The sequence below is a fragment of the Phytophthora sojae genome (assembly GCF_000149755.1).
Source record: "Phytophthora sojae unplaced genomic scaffold PHYSOscaffold_6, whole genome shotgun sequence".
Taxonomy (NCBI): domain Eukaryota; phylum Oomycota; class Peronosporomycetes; order Peronosporales; family Peronosporaceae; genus Phytophthora; species Phytophthora sojae.
In genome coordinates, this window is record NW_009258120.1 from 1,026,310 (window position 1) to 1,044,471 (window position 18,162).

At 53.8% G+C, this 18,162-nt stretch overlaps 11 protein-coding genes across 11 annotated transcripts; 7 read left to right on the top strand and 4 right to left on the bottom strand.

Moving 5' to 3' along the window:
- Nucleotides 1-1,624: 1,624 nt before the first annotated feature.
- PHYSODRAFT_334902 (hypothetical protein) lies at nucleotides 1,625-2,535 on the bottom strand (the record flags this gene model as incomplete). Its single annotated transcript, XM_009532226.1, has 2 exons — nucleotides 1,625-2,194; nucleotides 2,278-2,535. 2 exons carry the CDS (start codon nucleotides 2,533-2,535, stop codon nucleotides 1,625-1,627), a joined length of 828 nt encoding a protein of 275 aa, XP_009530521.1.
- An 834-nt stretch (nucleotides 2,536-3,369) lies between these two features.
- Nucleotides 3,370-4,466, top strand: PHYSODRAFT_286544 (hypothetical protein). Its single transcript, XM_009532227.1, has 3 exons — nucleotides 3,370-3,644; nucleotides 3,712-4,071; nucleotides 4,139-4,466. Exons 1-3 carry the CDS (start codon nucleotides 3,400-3,402, stop codon nucleotides 4,308-4,310), a joined length of 777 nt encoding a protein of 258 aa, XP_009530522.1. The 5' UTR covers nucleotides 3,370-3,399; the 3' UTR covers nucleotides 4,311-4,466.
- Nucleotides 4,467-4,513: 47 nt separating this feature from the next.
- Nucleotides 4,514-4,696, top strand: PHYSODRAFT_514745 (hypothetical protein; the record flags this gene model as incomplete). The annotated part of the gene is made up of 1 exon (XM_009532228.1): nucleotides 4,514-4,696. The coding sequence occupies one exon, from the start codon at nucleotides 4,514-4,516 to the stop codon at nucleotides 4,694-4,696; it is 183 nt and encodes a 60-aa protein (XP_009530523.1).
- Nucleotides 4,697-5,873: 1,177 nt separating this feature from the next.
- On the bottom strand, nucleotides 5,874-6,218 carry PHYSODRAFT_514815 (hypothetical protein; the record flags this gene model as incomplete). The annotated part of the gene is made up of 1 exon (XM_009532229.1): nucleotides 5,874-6,218. A coding segment is annotated over one exon (345 nt), but the record flags the coding sequence as incomplete, so codon positions are not given.
- Nucleotides 6,219-6,739: 521 nt separating this feature from the next.
- Nucleotides 6,740-7,231, bottom strand: PHYSODRAFT_511481 (hypothetical protein; the record flags this gene model as incomplete). The annotated part of the gene is made up of 1 exon (XM_009532230.1): nucleotides 6,740-7,231. A coding segment is annotated over one exon (492 nt), but the record flags the coding sequence as incomplete, so codon positions are not given.
- A 1,258-nt stretch (nucleotides 7,232-8,489) lies between these two features.
- On the bottom strand, nucleotides 8,490-8,791 carry PHYSODRAFT_286545 (hypothetical protein). The gene has a single exon (XM_009532231.1). It carries the CDS (start codon nucleotides 8,664-8,666, stop codon nucleotides 8,505-8,507), a length of 162 nt encoding a protein of 53 aa, XP_009530526.1. The 5' UTR covers nucleotides 8,667-8,791; the 3' UTR covers nucleotides 8,490-8,504.
- An 837-nt stretch (nucleotides 8,792-9,628) lies between these two features.
- Nucleotides 9,629-11,374, top strand: PHYSODRAFT_302847 (hypothetical protein; the record flags this gene model as incomplete). Its single annotated transcript, XM_009532232.1, has 3 exons — nucleotides 9,629-9,639; nucleotides 9,821-10,435; nucleotides 10,786-11,374. The coding sequence occupies 3 exons, from the start codon at nucleotides 9,629-9,631 to the stop codon at nucleotides 11,372-11,374; spliced, it is 1,215 nt and encodes a 404-aa protein (XP_009530527.1).
- A 2,016-nt stretch (nucleotides 11,375-13,390) lies between these two features.
- Nucleotides 13,391-13,924, top strand: PHYSODRAFT_512256 (hypothetical protein; the record flags this gene model as incomplete). The annotated part of the gene is made up of 2 exons (XM_009532233.1): nucleotides 13,391-13,714; nucleotides 13,808-13,924. The coding sequence occupies 2 exons, from the start codon at nucleotides 13,391-13,393 to the stop codon at nucleotides 13,922-13,924; spliced, it is 441 nt and encodes a 146-aa protein (XP_009530528.1).
- A 42-nt stretch (nucleotides 13,925-13,966) lies between these two features.
- On the top strand, nucleotides 13,967-14,287 carry PHYSODRAFT_403506 (hypothetical protein; the record flags this gene model as incomplete). The annotated part of the gene is made up of 2 exons (XM_009532234.1): nucleotides 13,967-14,134; nucleotides 14,180-14,287. Coding segments are annotated over 2 exons (276 nt in total), but the record flags the coding sequence as incomplete, so codon positions are not given.
- A 1,576-nt stretch (nucleotides 14,288-15,863) lies between these two features.
- On the top strand, nucleotides 15,864-16,436 carry PHYSODRAFT_514063 (hypothetical protein; the record flags this gene model as incomplete). Its single annotated transcript, XM_009532235.1, has 2 exons — nucleotides 15,864-16,084; nucleotides 16,190-16,436. Coding segments are annotated over 2 exons (468 nt in total), but the record flags the coding sequence as incomplete, so codon positions are not given.
- A 1,000-nt stretch (nucleotides 16,437-17,436) lies between these two features.
- On the top strand, nucleotides 17,437-18,152 carry PHYSODRAFT_334906 (hypothetical protein; the record flags this gene model as incomplete). Its single annotated transcript, XM_009532236.1, has 1 exon — nucleotides 17,437-18,152. A coding segment is annotated over one exon (716 nt), but the record flags the coding sequence as incomplete, so codon positions are not given.
- Nucleotides 18,153-18,162: the final 10 nt, after the last annotated feature.

Here is an 18,162-nt window from a genome sequence, read left to right on the forward strand (position 1 = left end):
GCAACCAGAGCGTTGCTGTCATCAGACGGAGATTCACGAGACCACAGCTGTGTGCCTTCGTCAACATCCACGGACCCGTATACGCGGCCATGGCTTTGAGTCGCACTCATTGCTGTTAAAGGGAAGCCAGTAGCCAACACTGCCGCAATAGCTGACATGTCCTCATTGGTCACTGTCATTGCTCGAATCATCAGTTTATCGACAACGCTTTCGGGAGCTTTGGTGCTGGTAGCTCTGCAGTGAGCGCATACATTAACCACGACCACTCGTCGGGCTTCATCACTGGGAGGCGTAAGCTTTGCAGTCGTGTCCTTGGGTCCACCAGAGCAACTGCCGAGCAAACGGCCGCATAAATAAAAGCGGGTACCGAGTTGTACGGTAAATGCAACATTTTGCATTCCGCTCGAGCTGTAATGCGGGCTGAATCCTCAGACATTGTTGATGTGCAGAGTGACCGACCGCAGATCAACGCGCCCAGGAAGAAGCCTGCATTGACCAACACTCCAGGAGACTTATTCTGGTTACAACACTCCAGCTTAAGGGTTAGATTCGAGGCTGCAGTCCAAGCCAATCCTGTTGTCACCTTCAGGATATCCGACGCCTCAGCAAAACTATGTATCTTTGCGTCTACGTCGTGTCTTGAACGCGTTAATAGAGTATCCGTTGCCGGAGGTTGCCTGGGCATCCCATCGCTATTGTGATAGAGTGCGAGTTGGACATTAACGGGAGCTTTCGCCTCCAAAACTCGCCGAAGTTGAGTGGACGCAGCATTCAACTCACCAATCGTATGGTCGAATGTCTGCGTACCGCTTAATTTATAAGACAGGAAGTTGCAGCTCCACTCCATCGAAAAATAAATGGGCCCGTATGCTTCCATCAGCTTTTCATACCCCATCGCCACTAGTTTATGAGCTGCAGCTCGAAAGTCAGGCGAGTATTCCCACGGGTCACCCAGACATCCGAGCAAATCCCCCCAGGTGAGTGAAGTTTCGACTGCGGCGGGATCCGATGCTGGCAGAGCGCCGACGAACCAGAGATTCCAAGTTACGGTGCAGAAGTCACTACACTGAAATTTACTTGAACCCATCGCTAGCTCGGCAAATGCGTCATTGTCCACAAACAAAAGCAGCGTGAACAGCTCAATTGCCTCTCGTAGCCGACGCGATCGTGTTTCATGTCGGCGACTACCCTCATCTACGGGGACCTCGAGATAAACTCTGTGAAGTGCCCAGTCGGTATCATATCGGACTTGGCAAGAAAGCTCCACGCGTACCAATGCGTTGCGATTTTTCTGGAGCATGCTTTCATCCAAAACAGCACGCCAAGGCTCCAGGAATTCCCAATTCGATGTCATCTGCCCCCCACAAAAACCAAAGTGCGAGTTTCCCCATTGTCGTCGCGCGCTGCCATGAGTTATATCATTTCATATTTTGAAATGATACCGAGGTATGCATCTACCTTGTTGCCCGTACTATCGAGTTTCGCGTAGTCGTATTAATACAGTGTAGAGCAATATCTTCAGCAGGGAAGGGCACGGCCATTCATAGCGACATACATGTAACTAGTTGACAACTAGTCTAGTTGTGGTTCAAATGGAAACTAGCTACTTTGGACTCGAAACCATCTAGCCCATACACTGGCATTCAACCGATCGCTGCGTCGGTGTTGATGCGAATACAAAGATTGAGCTCAGAATGTACGCGTCCAGGCAGTGAATCGGCTTCGTGCTCCAAGTCGCGGCCGTGACGACACTGATCACGGCTGCCTTCGAACTCGTAGTGAGTTTTTCCTTGACTACGGGCAGGAATTGACCATTGTGAGCCATCACCTCGCGCACTTCTTCCTCTGCAAACTCTTCATTCTTACGCGGGGTCACCTTGAGTTGAACGAGCTCCCGAGCCATTCGTAACTTTGGGTCCCTCAAACACCCCACAAGATCAGCCAGCGTGCAGGAACATTCGTCTAACTTGATCGTCTTCACAGACCAAAGGCGCAGAGCTGCTTCATGTTCAGACACCACCACCGTAGCATATCTGAGACAGAGATACAGGAGATTGGGGCAAGCCCTAGCCAGAGCGCAAAGGTCGACATGACTCGCGGCTGTAGCGTCCTCTGCGTTGAAGTATAGTTTCAGCGAGCAAAGGCCCCTCGTGACCAGCACCAACACATCTATCAACACACCCGGGGTCTCGAACTCAACATAGCGCAGTTCCAGAGTTCCACTCAATCGTTTCTCTCGAAATTTGGACCCCCCCCAGTATCAGCCGTGAATCGGACGCCTCTGTCATCAAGTTTGGCCTTGCAAGCGCCATATCCGGGGACGACGAGATTGATCCACTCGCTGTCGTTCGGGTCGTGAAGTGCTCGACATCGGCAAGCACTAGCCACAACAGTCGAGCTACGACCCCCACCAAATGCTCCACAGAGACGCAGCTCCGTGCCTTCATCAATCTCGACAATACCATACTGCTGGGAGCCATTTGGACCAGACTGCAACAGCGGCTGAGGATAATTATCTCGAAGCGCGGCATGCATTGCCAATATGTCAGCTTGTCTCAATGCTCCCTTCCGAATTTTGACACAAGGCACACCCACATCTGAAGTCCCACCACAAATCGCGAAAATAAGCCAAGGCCACCGCCCTGAGCCTTCTAAATCTATGCTCAAAGAGTCTAGATGCGACTCAGCTGACAACGCCGCGACTGCCGAGCAGATTGCAGTAAACGCCCACTTACATGTCCAGCACTGCATTCGTTCGTTTTCCCATTTGCCACTGGAATGGGATTGTTCAAGTGTTCGCTGCCGGTTTCAGTCACAAGACGCATCACGTGTCCGCACAGCAGCGAGTTCATCATAAATCCAAGATTCAGCAGGGCTTGCTGCGAAATCATTAGGGTAGCGTTGAGGTCTAGTGACAAATTTGCAATTGCGGTTCTTGCCAATGCGCTCAATAAGTCAGAGACCCCAGGGTGGCCCCAACTTTCTATCGTTGCACTTACGCTCTCACAGCGGGGATTTGCTGGGCTCCATGTACCGTAGCATCTTAGTCCTAGGCGTCGTTCACTCCTAAGGGTCAGTTGTAAATTGACCAGTAGGACACTGGATGCCTGCCAAAAGTATAGTAAACGGTCGACATATCTGCAGCAGATATGCCCGGCTTAAAAAAGATATATGTCGGCATATCGCCTGAAAGCTTCACCAAAAGTGTCTTATTGCTTCTGTCTACGTCCGGTTCCTACTGCCCTGAATCAGGTGGCTACACTATAGAATATGCAGTCACTTCGATGTGAACCTGTCAATTTGCCCCGGACACTGAAGCGGCAGCACTGCTGCCGCACTTCTTCTAGATTCCGTCACTTTCGGATTCGTGCGCGTCGAGCGCAAGCAAGCTCAGCGACGATGGCGAGCGTGGACACGGACGCCTTCCTCGTCGTGACGGACGCCTTCCTCAAGCAGGGGCGGGAGCTGGCCGAGGCGCGGCGCGAGGTGTACCGCTTGCTGCTGGAAGAGGCGTGGCGGACAGCCATGCGAAGTCGCAACTACCTGACGGCACAGTGCCTCGAGGCACCATGCAACTCGGCCTGGATGCTTCTCTACCGATTTGGGAGCGATGTCAACTTTATAAACGCGACGAGTCTCACCAGGTACATTTATTGATCGAGTTAAATGATACAAAGCTGTATGTAGCTAACGTGTGACTGTGTGCTGCAGACCTGCTTTCGAGCAGTTGCTGCGAAGGTTTTCGCGCTTCTACTTCATCCCCAAAGCCAAGTTGCGCGGCCGCCCGCCCAAGCTACGGTACCACCATCAAGTCCTGGGACTGGTGCTCTCGTTCTACGTCGGCTCGATGGAGCAGAGCTCGCTGTCCATGCTCTTTGGCTTGCCCCCGAGCACGCTCTCGCGCATCCTGTGTCGTGCAGAGGAGGCGCTGTCCAAGGCGCTCCATGGGTATGCTCCGGCGCGCATTTCGTGGCCATCACCAACGCGCCAAGCCGAGCTGGCAAGCTCGTCGAGGCACGCGAGCCCCTCCTCAAGTACACTTTTGGTTTCATCGATGGCAAGAACTTCAAAGTACGTATGCAGTTGTATTCATTCGATCCTATCCGTCCTAACCCATATTGTTGGCTATATGCTGCAGGTGCAGCAACCTTCCAACGCAGATCTTCAAAATGCTATGTACAATGGATGGCTACATTCTGTTTTCGTTACAGGAACTATCTATTTTGCGACCGACGGCTGCATTATCTGGAGCCGACACAACTGCCCGGGTTCATGGAATGACTCGGACACGTCGCTCGGCTTTAGGTTGAAGCTACTCGATCCAGCCTTTTGCCCGGATTCGAGGATGAACGTCGTCTCCGACTCCGCTTTCCCCTGTTCGACAGCTATGGCGGGGCGCATTCTCACACCCCTCAAGGACGGAGACCTCGAGCGGATCCTGCCGTCGCTGAGGGCATCGGCGCGCACCCTTCACAATGCCATCACCTCGGTCCGCCAGGCGGCCGAGTCGGGCATGGGAAGCGTGCAGAAGGTCTACTCGAGACTCAACCTGCCACTGCCGTACGACCCCAAGCTCCGAGGACTTCGCCTGGACAACTTGTTTCGCATGGCCAACTCCAGGGTCCGAACGGTGGGGATCTCGCAGATCCGAACCACGTTTGCTGGCGAGATGGAGGTGCCGACTCAGGTTGCCTAAGTAGTGAGCGATTCATAGCAAGTAGCGTGGCAACAATATATTTTGCGTGGCGTAGAATTTCTCGAAGTCCTTGCAAGTACACTAATGCTGAACAGATGATGTGAAGTTGTTGTAGGACTTGCTGATGATAACGTGGAAGATGGTGCTTATCGCAAGTTAGAGATCGATGCAGTTCAGCAGCGAGCACGACTTGAATGAAGATGAAGATGCTGTACATGAAAAGTTGTTGATTCAACGGCTTTGAGATAAATGCAACGCTACTACAATATGAATGCGCCATGCTGCGAGGTGCAGAGCCAACAACTCCTTCCTTCGTCTCCATCTTTGCTAACGCGCTCTTCTTAATGGCATTGATCAGCATGATCAGCTCCTGCGTGCGAGTGCGCGCATCCTCACGGTCGCGACGAGCTCGGTCCTCTCTTTCGAGTTTTTCTTGACGACGGCGTCCCTGGGCTTCGGCCTTGTCGGCAAGGTAGCGAGCCTCTTGAGTAGCGACTTCGGCGCGGCGACGCTTGTCCTCTTCAGCGCGGCGTTCTTCGGCCTTGCGTTCGTTCTCCTCACGGAGAAGGAGAATCGTCTCGAGCAGGCTTCCGCCCGTGTTGTTCGCAGCGGCTTCGAGGCTGGCAAGCCTGGTCTTGAGGGCAGTGGACGTCCTCAAGGCGCGAATCCGCTTCGCTTTTGCAAAGCTTGCCTCCATGGTCTCCTTGTCTTCTTCGAGCGCACGCTTGGCACCGACGGTGTCACGGAACGCTGTCAGGTCCTGCCCGCCCAAGCGGTTCGAAAAGTTCACGAGCTTCGGGCACTTCTCTGCTTCTTGACTGCGAGCAGCAGCGAGCGGTGTCTGCTGCGGAGCCGCCGGTGGGCTCGCATTGGCAGCAACGGAGCTGACAGCCGTTCGACGTGGTTTCGGCGGCCCGCTTGCCGTACGGCGCGTGGTACACGTTGCTGGAGGAGGCGCCGGTCGTGGAGTACGTGCACCGTCACCGGACCCACCACTCGTGAGTGGCGCCGCAAGCAGCTCTTCAAACTCGCCCAGACTAGGCGATTCGGATTCGGTGGAGTCGAGCCCGACGGACTCGTCGGTGCACGTCGACCCTTCAGTGCTGGGCCGGCCGGCCGTCTGCACGCCTTCCCCATCGGCGTCGTCGTCGCCGTAGAAGCTCTCGTCGGGGTCCGCTTCGAAGCAGAAGTCGGGCTCGATGGGGCGATCTTCGTCGGCCTCGTCATCCATCTCGATGACGTTGGCCTTCTCGTCGATCGCCAGCTTCACCTCCTTGGCCTTCTTGACGTGCGGCGGCATGTTAGGCGTGCCAGTCGGCTTCCTGGTGCTGTAGAGCACTTTGAATTTGCGGCGGAGGCTTTCAAAGTCTCGCTCAGGGGCACCGCGAGGTCTGTTGGCGTTGTACGACGCCGCTAGACGCTCCCACTCGTCTCGTCCGAGCGGAAGCTCGTTCTCGATCAGCAGCAAGAGGCGGCCGACGTCCGCCGTGGTGTAGTTGGGGTTTCCGGTTTGTCGGACCATCTACATGCACAACAAGTTGAACAACCCCATCAGCAAGCTTGACATCAACGAATCTCGCGTGGGGCAGCGTACCAGGGCTGGAAGCGCGCGAAATTGAAGCTTGGGGCGGGGCGGGTATGCGTCTTGGAGGAGGGTGCTCGTTGCTTGGCAAAAGCAAAAGTGAGAGAAACGAGTGCGCCGAGAAGCGGCGGCAACTCGACCAGCACCATGCCGCCACCGCCACCAATTTGAAAAGGATGCTGCTCTTAGCAGCTTCAACCTGGAGCGCGCGAAAGCTTCGCGCCCAAAGTGCCAAACGCAGCAGCAGGAAGCCGGCTCGAGATCTTTCGAACGAAGCCGTCTTGGCGCCAAATCACATTCACAGTGGTCGGAGCATCCCCGTAGTCTGGCAGCACTTCGTCCCCACAATACACTCGATTTTCAAACACCTTCCTGCATTCAGTCGTCCATTCACTCATACATGCATGTTGCTTCACTCGATGCTCCGCGCTCCTTAGCAACCTTGCTGTGCTGCTGTCATCTCACGGGTCTTCTCCGTCTTGGATGTTGCGGTGGCGACAGCCGTCTCGCTCGCAACGGCAGACGAACCAGAGGTCGTCATCGTACCTCCTCGCCACGGTAGATGCGCCGCGTCGTCGCCGCGACCACCGCCCGTTCGACACCTCCCTGAACTCCGCTGCAGGCTCGCACGAGTGATTCAGGAAGCGCATCAGCCCTCCCATCCCTTCAGCATTAATCGCAGCGCAGATCGGGTACGTCGGCTTCTCGGGCCGCTGCTTCGTCAGGAGACGGTAGCCGTTGTTGCGTGGGCGGTTGGCTCGAGATACGCTGACGTGCTCGATCTCGCCTAGGTAGTGGCCGAGCACCTCACCGGCGCTGATGTCCTCGGCAGCGACAACCTCGAGCTGCTGGGTGCGGAAGTTGCGGCCAAGGAAGATCTTGCTTGACTCCTCCAAGCCGTTGCCGCACTTGCCCCCGTACGGGCAGCAACGGGCATTGCAGTACACGTTGACAAGCGCGTTGCGGCAGCTGTCGGTCCGGCAGAGATTCCAGCAACCGCAAAAGCCGAATGGCTGGACCGCTGGGAAGACGGTGGCCAACGGGTTCTATTGCTCGCGCAAGTGAGCAATGGCGTACGGCCACCGTGCCGGCGCGAACACGTCCCCCGGCCGTGACGCCTGCAGTTGAGCACGGGGCGCAGCCGCCGGTACTGTCCGTGTCGCTCGTCGAATGTCGTCCGTGCGCTTGGTCTCCGAGCGCTGGCTGCGTGGCTCATGGCTGGGAACCGTGCGCTGGGTCTCCGAGCGCTGGCTGCGCGGCACATGACGGGGCTCTGTGCGCTGGCTGCGCGGCACATGGCGGGGCCCCAAGCCTGGCGTGAGTACGGGGCGACAGCGGCTTGGCGGCAGCGATCTTGGAGGCGTTTCCAGGAGCACGGGCGAGGACGTCGTCGGGCTTGTGCGCGCCCCCGAAGTTGGCAGCGGGGCCGTCGGCGTCTCTGGCGTTGCCGGCGGGTTCGTCACGCGCTTGAATCGGTGCTTGGTCCGCTCTGGAGTGAGCCAGGGCGGCGTCGCCGTGCCCGTCGCACTGGAGCCGCCGTCAGCACCCATGGCACGGGCGCTGCGGACGTTCGGCGGCGTGTTCTCGTCGCTGGAGGAGGAGGAGGAGTTGACGATGCATCGGAGCTTCCAGTGGATCGCGGAGTGCGTCAGATGCACCATCGTTCCTGCTGTAACACACGGTGTTAGCCAACAGCCAGTAGCACTTACTGCAATTGCAGCTCACGTACCGGAGACCGTTTGCTGTCTTCGCGCCTTCGGAGGCTATTTCAAAAGTGAGCGCAACTTCAAGTTGGCGGCAGGAAGATATAAGCGAGGCAGTATGTCGCCCGAATGACGGTAGAGTGATGGTCGACTTAAAGTATACAAATAACAAGTTAAATATTTAAGATGGCTACACGACATATTCATAGGGGTAGGGCTGTCTATCGACACGAAATCTGGGCCTCGCGGGATCTATGACCGGCATATACTCCGCATATCTGCTGCAGATATGTCGACGGTTTGATATACTTTTGGCAGGCGTCCACTGCCATTTTTAACATATGGCTACATTACACATGATTTTATTTTTAAGCTCTATTCCGTTTAAAACAAGGCTTTTCCAGCACACTCGAAGCATGAATCAAGGGAAATGACAAGAAAGGGAAGAAAAGCAAGACGTACCTACGCATGCCGGTAGACAACGCGCAGAAGATGAAGGTTCTCGGTAGTCGGCTCAAAGTCTCTATTGGATGTTATGGTACTGGGTGCTCAATGACGTTAGATAGTTGGGGACGCTCCCATCACACGTGCGTAGCTTCTTGGAGCAGCCGCTGATGGAGAGCACCGCTTGGTACTCGACCTTGAGGCCGTGGCCTGGCGTCTCCTTCTTCATCTCCTTGTTCATGCTGGCCCACGTGTTCTCGCTGCTGTGGGTACGGCCGGGCACGCCGCTGCTCTCAAAGAAGTGCGCGATGCTCACAGTAGCGGCAGCACCGCGAACATGTCGGTGGCGGACGTGACGACAGCGACGGTAGCGAGACGAATAATTAGCAGTGCAAGCTAATTTGAAATACACGCTTTGTTGTGATTTGCAATAAGTGCTTGTGCAGTGACGCCTAGGACTAAGATGCTACGGTAGTCAGAAACGCGGCGGCATCTCGAGTAGCACACATTCGCACAATTGGAGGAACAGCAACATCGAATAGACCTCGAAATTGACTCCGACTTGTGCTTGATGGTTCACCCAATTGTTCAGGGTATTGGCTCCCATACAGTTCTGAATGCTGAAGGCCTGCCTGCAACTCCAGTGAATCGCAGCCCTCCCATCAACCCCCTTCATAGTAGTGGTAGACTCGCCAACCCTCAATGCCTCCAATTTCTGCGCTGCAGCTTGAAAACCGGGCGAACATTGCAATGGATTATCCGGAAACCAAAGGAAAGTCCCCTACGTGACTTCAGTCTGAGCTGCAGCGACGTCTTGAGGAGACAGAGACCCAGCCAACAGGACATTCCAGATTGGAGGGTAAATGATGTGGTCATCCAGCCATGCTACCGCCAAAGAAAACACCACCTCTTTGAATGCATTAATGTTCACAATCGCAAGCAGTGTGAACAGCTCCATGGCCTCGCGAAGCCGTTGTAGTCTCGCGGCATCTCGCTGGTCGCCGGGAAGCCTGAGGTGGATCGTTGGCCACTTGGAGTAGTAGTTTGGCTCGGTAAACGTAACTTGCAGAGTCGGTTCAGCTGAATTGACATTTTCTTGCCGTATAATGCTCTCGTGCAATACGACCCGCCAAGGCTCGAGGAATCCCCATCCGGCCGCCATGACACCGGCGTAGACCGAGTGGTAACTTGAACAAATTTGCAATGGATCGACTGTGCGTGGTCTAGATATGTCACTCGATCCATCAATCAGTATAACATTATTCGCGCAGCCGGTATTACTAACACAACAACAAATCTAGGGTACCCAAATTGATGTGTCTGGATAGATAGATAGAAGTACACAGTTCACGACCACCAATCATTTCTGTTGGGAAACTCACACTTGGGTTTTAGCGGAGGAGAACACAGCGAGAAAATGATGTCTACCTGGGAATTCCTGCAGCCTTGGCATGCCGTTTTACGTGAAAGCGCGGTTCAGCCAAATTGCATCGCAGCAGACGCATCGGTGCGCATCGAACTTTGCTGCGGAGTCCGAGTCAATGTCCATACAGCGGCTCACTCCATTTTAATCGTGGTCCTCGTAGAGGAGGATAGTCGACGACTACGAGAAGCAATCGAGCTGTTCACGCTGCTCTCGTTCGTGGACAACGAAGCATTTGTCAAGCTAACGACTTCACCCGGGTATCAACTAAATGGCGACTTCTACGTGGCAAAGTGGCGCCTCTTTTTCCTCGGAGCTCTGTCAGCATCTGACGCCACCGCGACCGAAACTTCACTCACCTGGGGCGATCTGCTGGGATGTTATAAGGACCCGTGGGAACACTCGCCTGAATTTCGAGATGCAGCGCACAAAATAGTGGCGATGGGGCTTGAAAAGGCGGTGGGAGCTTTTGAGCCCATTAACTTCTCAATTTGGTGGAGCTGTAGTTCTCGGGCTGGTAAGCTTAGTGGTACACAAGGATACGAGCAGTCGGTTGGCGAGTTGAACGCAGTTTCCGCTAAACTTCGGTGTGTTTTCGAGGCCAAAGCTCCAATTCGAAGCAGGGAGGCTAGATTTCAGCTTTTTGGGCGGCAAGTCCCAGCGATTGCTACTCAATAAGCTAAAGGGAATCTGGATGGGAACCTGGAAATTACGAATTTCAAATCGTCGCCCCATATCCTGGCGATGACTGCAGGATTGGCGTGGACGTCGATGCCAACTTTTTTTATAATGTTGAAGTGCCACGATGGGATATCCGCTGATAACGGTGACGTGGCGGATCCTCATGTAGTGCAAAATGCCGGATTTTTCTTGGGTACGTTGATCTACGGTCGTTCACTATGCCTGCCGGCAGCGCGTGATGGCAACTTTACTATAGTTCCTTCCCGAGCGGCGTATGGAGAGATCAAGTTGGTCTGCCATTCAGTGAGCGACGATGTCTTTTCTCCGCTTGTTCGGCTGTTGCCGAGATGGATTCGAGGCCAACGTTGACTAGCTTGTGTATGAAGTGGATGACCTCCAAGCGGTGGCCGTGGTTGATCTATTGCCTTCAGTGCAGAGCCTCTGGCATTGGAGCCACCGACACCGCCGTCTCAACCCTGACGATTCGAGAGAACCAACTGACAAAGGCGGACATGTCCGCTATTGCAGCCGTGCTCGAGACCAGATACCCCTTACCAGCAGGCGGAGAGGGCATTGCGTACGGGTTTGCGAATGTTGAGGAAGGAGCACAACTGTGGCCGCATGGATTGCCTGAACACGCTAACAACGCCCTAGTTACTTCGAGTAAATTTCGGTGCAGAGCATCGTACGACGCAGCCACTAACGGGGGGTTTGTCGATCTGGTTGTTCCTGGTTACGGGATCTGCAAGACGAGGCTTGGCGAGTCCACGCGATTCATACCCGATCGGACTTCACCTCCACCTCCAGTGAAGAAAAATCGATTCTGTGAGGGCTTGGACCTGTAGTTCGGCTCGATTAACGATGTGGAATTGCTGATGGGTCTACTGGGTCTGTGCTTTCGTGATATTCGACGTCTATCAATTGCTGGGGGCAAAACGGAAGGCAGCCAACCTGTCGTAGATCTCAGCGTGCTGGCCGCCGTTTGTCCGCTGCTGGAATCACTTGACACCACGTATTGCACTGTGGTTGCCTCGACTCATAACGAGGCATTACGCACGTGGCCAATTCAAGAGATAACAGTCATGTGCACCTGCGTCATGTCGGACCTGGCAGCGTGCTTGCGGAACCCGGCGCTTTGTGACGCGGACGTCCGTCTGCCAATGAGATGGCAGAGGACTCCCACGTCAAGTGCTGCTGCACAGCACTTCAGTTTACGCTGGACAGCGTAATACGGGGATGCATGGTTTATATTCATTATATGCTATCCTATTGGCTGGTGTCAAAAGTAAACTTGATTATGGGACGCGTAAACATGGACATTCGCGCGACCTCAATGGCTGTAAATCCTTGATATGTGCAACAATCAAGTTTTCCAGCCGGACGTTTGATTATGGGACGCAAGTCACAAATTTTGGCCAAGCTACGAATAGGATTAGTAGTTTTTCATTGGTAGATAAGGATTGATCTAGGATTTGAGATTGATAGACTTTAGGATGGGACCTGGATACTTGTTTGTGTGTCCTGGTCGCCAAGAACTACTGGTTGCGCGGCGGCGGCGCACCGACGCTAAACTAACGGATCAATCAATCACTTTTCAACTTTCCAACTTCCTCTTAAGTGTTCTTCGAGCGCTCGCCACTGCGCTCATCAAGCTTCGGGTCTTCGCATCGGCTTGTGTGACATGGTAGCACTTGTTGGTCAAGCTTCGGTTCAAGTTCAAGACTAGGTTGCTCGTGGGGATACCTTCCGAAGCGAGTTTACCTGTGACTATTGGAGCTAGCCACATATTGGGACGCTCTAGGTTGCGAACGTGCAGTTTTCGGTGGGAGCACACTTCGAAGAAGTGGGTACATCACGCCGTGGGCAGGTGGAAATACCACATTGGGGCTTGGCCCACGCCTAGACCGGATAGTACCTAACCTTTGGGGTTGTGTTGGACTCTTACTAGAAGTCGGTTCAAGCGCGTGACGTTAAAGTATCATCAACGTCTACGCCGGCTCCTCCTCTTGTTACGGCTATTGACACCGATCTCTTCTTCTCGGCGGTCGAGGCGGAGAAAATTGCGAATTTGCAATCGGATCTTCTCAAGCAGGTCAAAACGGCTAAGAGGGTCCTAGTTAAGTTCCGCAAAGAGGTCTGGGGTATCGAGGACGGCAGCGTTGAGGGTAAGGTCGATCGGCAACTCAACTTAGCTCTTCTCGACCTTAAGAGCTGCGAGGACAACATTGCTGCGAAGATTAACGGGCTTATCCGCCTAAAACCTCAGAAACACTTAGCTTTAAACACACTTTTAGCTTCACTTCGTCTCCGTTTTATTGTACCGTTTTACGGATCACTCACCGAAAAGTCCATCTGCTCGAGACATAATGCCTGTGACAAGGAGTAGGGCGGGTGAGAGTGAATCGCCTAACCCGCAGCAGCGTCAAGTGCCGCGGACGGCTCAAACGGAGGCGGCAACGCCACAAGAAGCGCAAAGTGAAGCCCCATCGGCGGGGACGACAATCCCTGCGCCTGAGTCAATGTCGATGCAGCAGTTGATGTTGTGGATTGCACAGCAGCAGCAAATGTATCAGAATCAGATGCAGACCCAGTTACAGATGCAAATGCAACAGGCCAACAGTCGTTTTGAGCAACTACTGGCCTCGCAAGGTGAACGACGAAAGAAGAATCCTCCCACGTATGAAGGGAAATTTGGCGAAGACCTGGAACTTTGGATTTTTGCTACAGAGGAGTACTACGCTAACAAACGAGGATTAATGGAGGCCGATACGTCCGATGTTGTGACCATGATGTCAAGCAGTTTAGGCAAGTCTGTGCTGAACTGGTATCGTGCCTTTTCGTCGGATTGTGATGCGGCGGGGATGCCGAAATCATGGCAACTGTTTAAGGGAAAGTTGCGCGAGCGCTTTCGCCCGAAAGACTTTGAATACAACCTGCGTGAGCGGTTGTTTCAACTGAAACAACACGGAACTATCCATGAATACGTGTCGTCGTTTCAGGATTTGATGTCTCAATCCGAGTTGGACATTTCGGAAATGGAGAAACGTTTCTACTTCCAGAATGGGCTTCGTGCGGAGACGGCTAAGAAGGTGAAGGAACTCAGTCCAAGGTTCTTACATGAGGTCATAGAGATTGCAACGAACTTTGAGTTTGCTCACTATGGAGGGCTATCGTTAAAACCTGCAGTGAGTCATTAGCCTTCGTCGAAAGCAGTTTCGTCTGTGAAAACTGCGGCTAACAGTACGGCCAAGCCACAGGAACGAAAGCCACCTTCGAAGCGTGGGCCGAAAGAGGATTGGCTAAAGTCAGCCACTTGTAACAACTGTGGACAATTCGGCCATATCAAGCCACAATGTACGTCCACCAAGGAGATGAACCACTATGTTGGCGGATAATTCTATGCTATTTTGGAAGTAAGCGCTTTAGCCTTCAAGCAGGATGAGACCCCCGCAGAAGTTTCGATCTTCGTCGACAATGGCAGCAGCCTCAACGGTGTCACGGAAGCGTTAGCCGAGCGACTACAATTGGAAATCACGGAGCATCCCGACGACATGATGACAGTTCGTCTGGGATACAACCAAACCGTGCAAAGACCAAGACGTACCGTCGAAATGATGCTACAGATTCCGAATTTCCCCGTGACGTGCGAGACTTTTACAGTCATGCCTGTTCCAGAAGACAAGGACGTGCTCGTCGGAATGAAGTGGCTTCGGGAGAATAACCCTGACATCGACTGGGAACGCTTACTATTGCGTCCACGTAATGGGGCCGAGGAACCCCTGGCCCATCAGTTGGTGGTACCTAACCGACCTCCCGCACGTATGATTGGTTGGCGTCGTTTCAAGAATGCAAACCAGAACCGTGGAATATTCCATTGCTACCGGCAGGATGGCCACACCGGTGCGTTCGGAGAAACGAAGCTGATCTCAACGAAGCAATTTATGAAAGAACTTCGCAAAGGGAAGGGTATTGAAGCTGTTTTTGTTGTGAACCCGCACGACTCAGAAAAGGCTGAGCGTTTTAAGCAACAAGGATGGGAGGCGCTAGTGGACAATCCGGCATATGAAGTTTTGCTCAAGTACCGCGATACTGTGTTTCGCACTGAGCTGCCGAGTACCACACTTCCTGTCCGCAAGGGATTGAGCACGAAATTCAGCTTCAGCCGGGAACGCAACCGATTTCGGTGGAACAGTGGCGCCAAAGCCCAGAGCAGCGCAAGGTCATCCAAGATTGGATGAAGGAGATGGTACAGGCTGGAATCATTCGCCCTAGCACCTCGGCATTCAGTGCCCCAACTTTTTGTGTCAAGAAACCCGTGGGTTGGCGTATTGTGCACGACTATCGCCAGCTCAACAGCTCTACCATTTTGCCGGCCATACCCATGCCGAGGAAGGAAGACACATTCGACGCAATGGGGGGTAGTTACTGGTTCTCCTGCATGGACCTCTTGTGGGGATATTACCAGGTTAAACTTCGTGAATCTGACATTCCATTTACTGCTTTTTCGACGCCCGATGGGCTGTTTGAGTATCTTGTCACCCCTATGGGTTTGAGCGGTAGTCCTGGCACTTTTAACCGGTTGTTTCAGCGGGTGTTTAGAGACCTACGCGATGTCATGCGCATCTACTTTGATGACATCTATGTTTTCACTCAAGACACAGATGTTCGGACGCATGTCGAAGCGTTGGACAGAGTACTCCAACGCTGTCAAGAGCAGCAGCTGTATGTCAAGTTGTCAAAGTGCCAGTTTTGTGTCGAAGAGATCCCTTGTCTTGGTGATTTTGTGGGCCACAATGGTGTTCGAATGGACCCTGACAAAGTGCGTGTGATTCGCGAGTGGCCGATTCCACAGACAAAGAAGCAAATGGAAAGCTTCTTGGGTACTACGGTCTATGTCTCGCGCTTTTGCGCCGACTTCGCGCAATTCGCAGGACCATTGCATGAAAGTACTAAGGGTTTGCGCCCAAAGGAAACGCTGCATTTGTTTGAGCACCAGTTGAAATGTTTTCATGAACTCAAGCGCCGTCTCTCCACCCCTCCCGTGTTGCAACTTCCTGATTTCGAAAAATCGTTCGGTATTCGTATGGATGCCTCGAACTTTGCCGTAGGGGGCGTCTTGTTTCAAAACGAGGGAGGGCTCGAGCATCCGATCGCATTCACTGGTCGTAAAATGAAACCAGCGGAGCTAAACTACCCAGTGCGCGAACAGGAATTGCTGGCTATTATGCATGCGCTTCGGGTGTGGAGAGTCTACCTGCTCGATCGGCCATTTACGGGGAGACAGACCACAAGAGTATTGAGACTATATTGACGCAGAAGACAACAAACCGTGGTGTGGCTCGCTGGTTCAATGAACTAGCCGAGTTCCAACCACAGTTCAAATGGAGTCCAGGCGACAGTAACCAAGTGTCGGATGCAGTGTCTCGAAACCCACTCTTTGAGCACAATGCCGCTCAGGTTAGTCTCAGTGAGCTCATTGAAGCGGCTCGAAACCGTGAAATTGTAGCTAGCGTCCAAACGACCAGTGCAACTGTGACGCACTCGGCCAAACAACTGTACTCTACAGACCGAAGAGTTCAGGAGCTGTTGCAGAGTATCGCTAGTGGTAAAGAGGTACCACGCTACTCTGTGAAGAATGGACTGCTGTATTACCAAACGAGAGATGATGAAAATGCTCGACTGGTAATTCCGGGCAATGAAGATCTGAAGAACCGTGTTATTTGTGAAAACCACGATGTGGTCACGGCAGGTCACCCCGGATACTTCAAGACATATGTGGTGAAGCACCGAACAAGAATTTCCAACTGCGATGACATCAAGCGACACGGTGGCAGAACGATAGGCAGGGATCAGGCTGCGGGTCGCGGATCAAGAGGGTCTATTGAGAGATCTCAAGCGATTGGATAACGTCGACGCGTAAGGCAACACATATGTCAAGACAGATTACGGGCGATCGCGCTTTGACTGCGGCATGATTCGATGTAGACCCAAGCCCGGATCGACGACCAATCTCGCAGATCTAGGGCGGCCGAGAACAGAAGAGGACGGATCGGCAGCGCACGGCAACTCGCACAGGTCATCGATCGGGAGTTGATCGCCGATCGCCGATCGGGATCGATCGTGGATCAGGAGGCGATCGTGGATCGCCGATCGGGATCGATCGTGGATCGGGAGCCGATCGTGGATCGCCGATCGACCCGGATGGGCACATGGGGGCGAAGCCAGGGCAAGAATCCAGTAATCGTTTGGTTGTAGGATGGTAGATGAGATGGCAGCGGTAGAGAGAGACCAGCTAAACATAAATCAGAACGCAATTTGCACAGAAGACCACAAGTGCCCTCAAGTCGTCAAGTCCCAGGAGCTACATTGGCCTCGGCAAGCGTTGACTGAACTAGCGGTACGGTTAAGACTGGATTAATACATTGGCCAGCTTGACCTACTGTAGTGATCTTTCTCTCGTGTGCAAGTCCTCGATCGACCGGATACTGCTTGGCCGGCGATCGCTGCGTCTCTCAATCGACCTCGATCCCGCTATAGGAAGCGGCAAGCAACTCAGGAAAGGAAGGAACACACCCGGAAAGGCAACTAGAGGCCTTGGATCTACTCCAGGCCGACCGATCGAAGCGAAGAACCCTCGATCGGAGCGTATACTCGGACGCAGAGCGAAGACTACCGCGCTGCTCCGCAAACTATCCCCGCGTCACGCCAAGACACTCGATCTTCACCAGGTGCTGCATCTTCGGAGCCCCGAGAGAGCAGATCCAGCCCGCCGACGGGTACACAAGGTGAGAACAAGTTCAGCCGATCACGGATCGTTGGGGGACCCCCTCCGTTAGTCGGTGTCCGGGCGCTGGTGGGAAGCTCGATCAGGCCTTAACCAGATTTTGGCCGATGCCGCTACCCCACAATGGTGCGCGTGCCCGAATCTCTTGGGGACTCCGGATTTCACCGTGAGTCCGTAGAAGATGCGCAAGTGAAGAAAGAACCAGGGGAAGAGGCGTCGTCGGATATCGGATCGACGAAGACGCTGCTGAACAAAACGAGATCCGCGGATCGACAGAGGACTTCTGTCGACGGAATCGAGGGCGATCTGGAGACAGATCTAGAAGACAAACCTCAACATCCTCCCCAGGTCCCTTCGGGGACCCCGGTGGATCTTGGTGCGAACCGAGATTCACTAACAAAACAAACTAAGGCGGGATCGGACCGATACGCGTTCGCTGACTCGCCGATCAGGCTCGATCCGGGCTATCTGGACGCGATCGCGGACAAGACCCAGATCGTGAGGAAGAAGCTGAGAGCGCCAGGCTTGGACGACGAAGATCCCAGACCGTCGGCGCTCGACTGGTCTGAGGCTGACCTGGATCGTCAGTATTACTTGAAGGAACTGCGAGATTTCTTGCGTCAAGATCCTGTCATGGTGATCGTGCGGCCAGAGCAGATCGACGACCCGAAGGGCCCGATTTCGGCCCCCCGAGTGACGGATAACAAGCTGATGGCGGTGAAGAACCTGCTCGGGCTGTTGAAGGAAGCCGGCTTCGTGGCTGGCGCCTTTGAAGCGAACGATCTTTTCGATCAAGATCTCGATGTGATCCAGACAGCGATCCAGACATTGGTCGACAAGTTGAGACCT

Excerpts from the sequence above, each read along its gene's own strand:
- PHYSODRAFT_286544 (XM_009532227.1), top strand. The coding sequence starts at position 3,400 with ATGGCGAGCGTGGACACGGACGCCTTCCTCGTCGTGACGGACGCCTTC. Across the intron at positions 3,645-3,711 it reads AACGCGACGAGTCTCACCAG|ACCTGCTTTCGAGCAGTTGC; the intron begins GTACATTTATTG and ends TGTGTGCTGCAG. Across the intron at positions 4,072-4,138 it reads TCGATGGCAAGAACTTCAAA|GTGCAGCAACCTTCCAACGC; the intron begins GTACGTATGCAG and ends TATATGCTGCAG.
- PHYSODRAFT_286545 (XM_009532231.1), bottom strand. The coding sequence starts at position 8,666 with ATGAACAAGGAGATGAAGAAGGAGACGCCAGGCCACGGCCTCAAGGTC.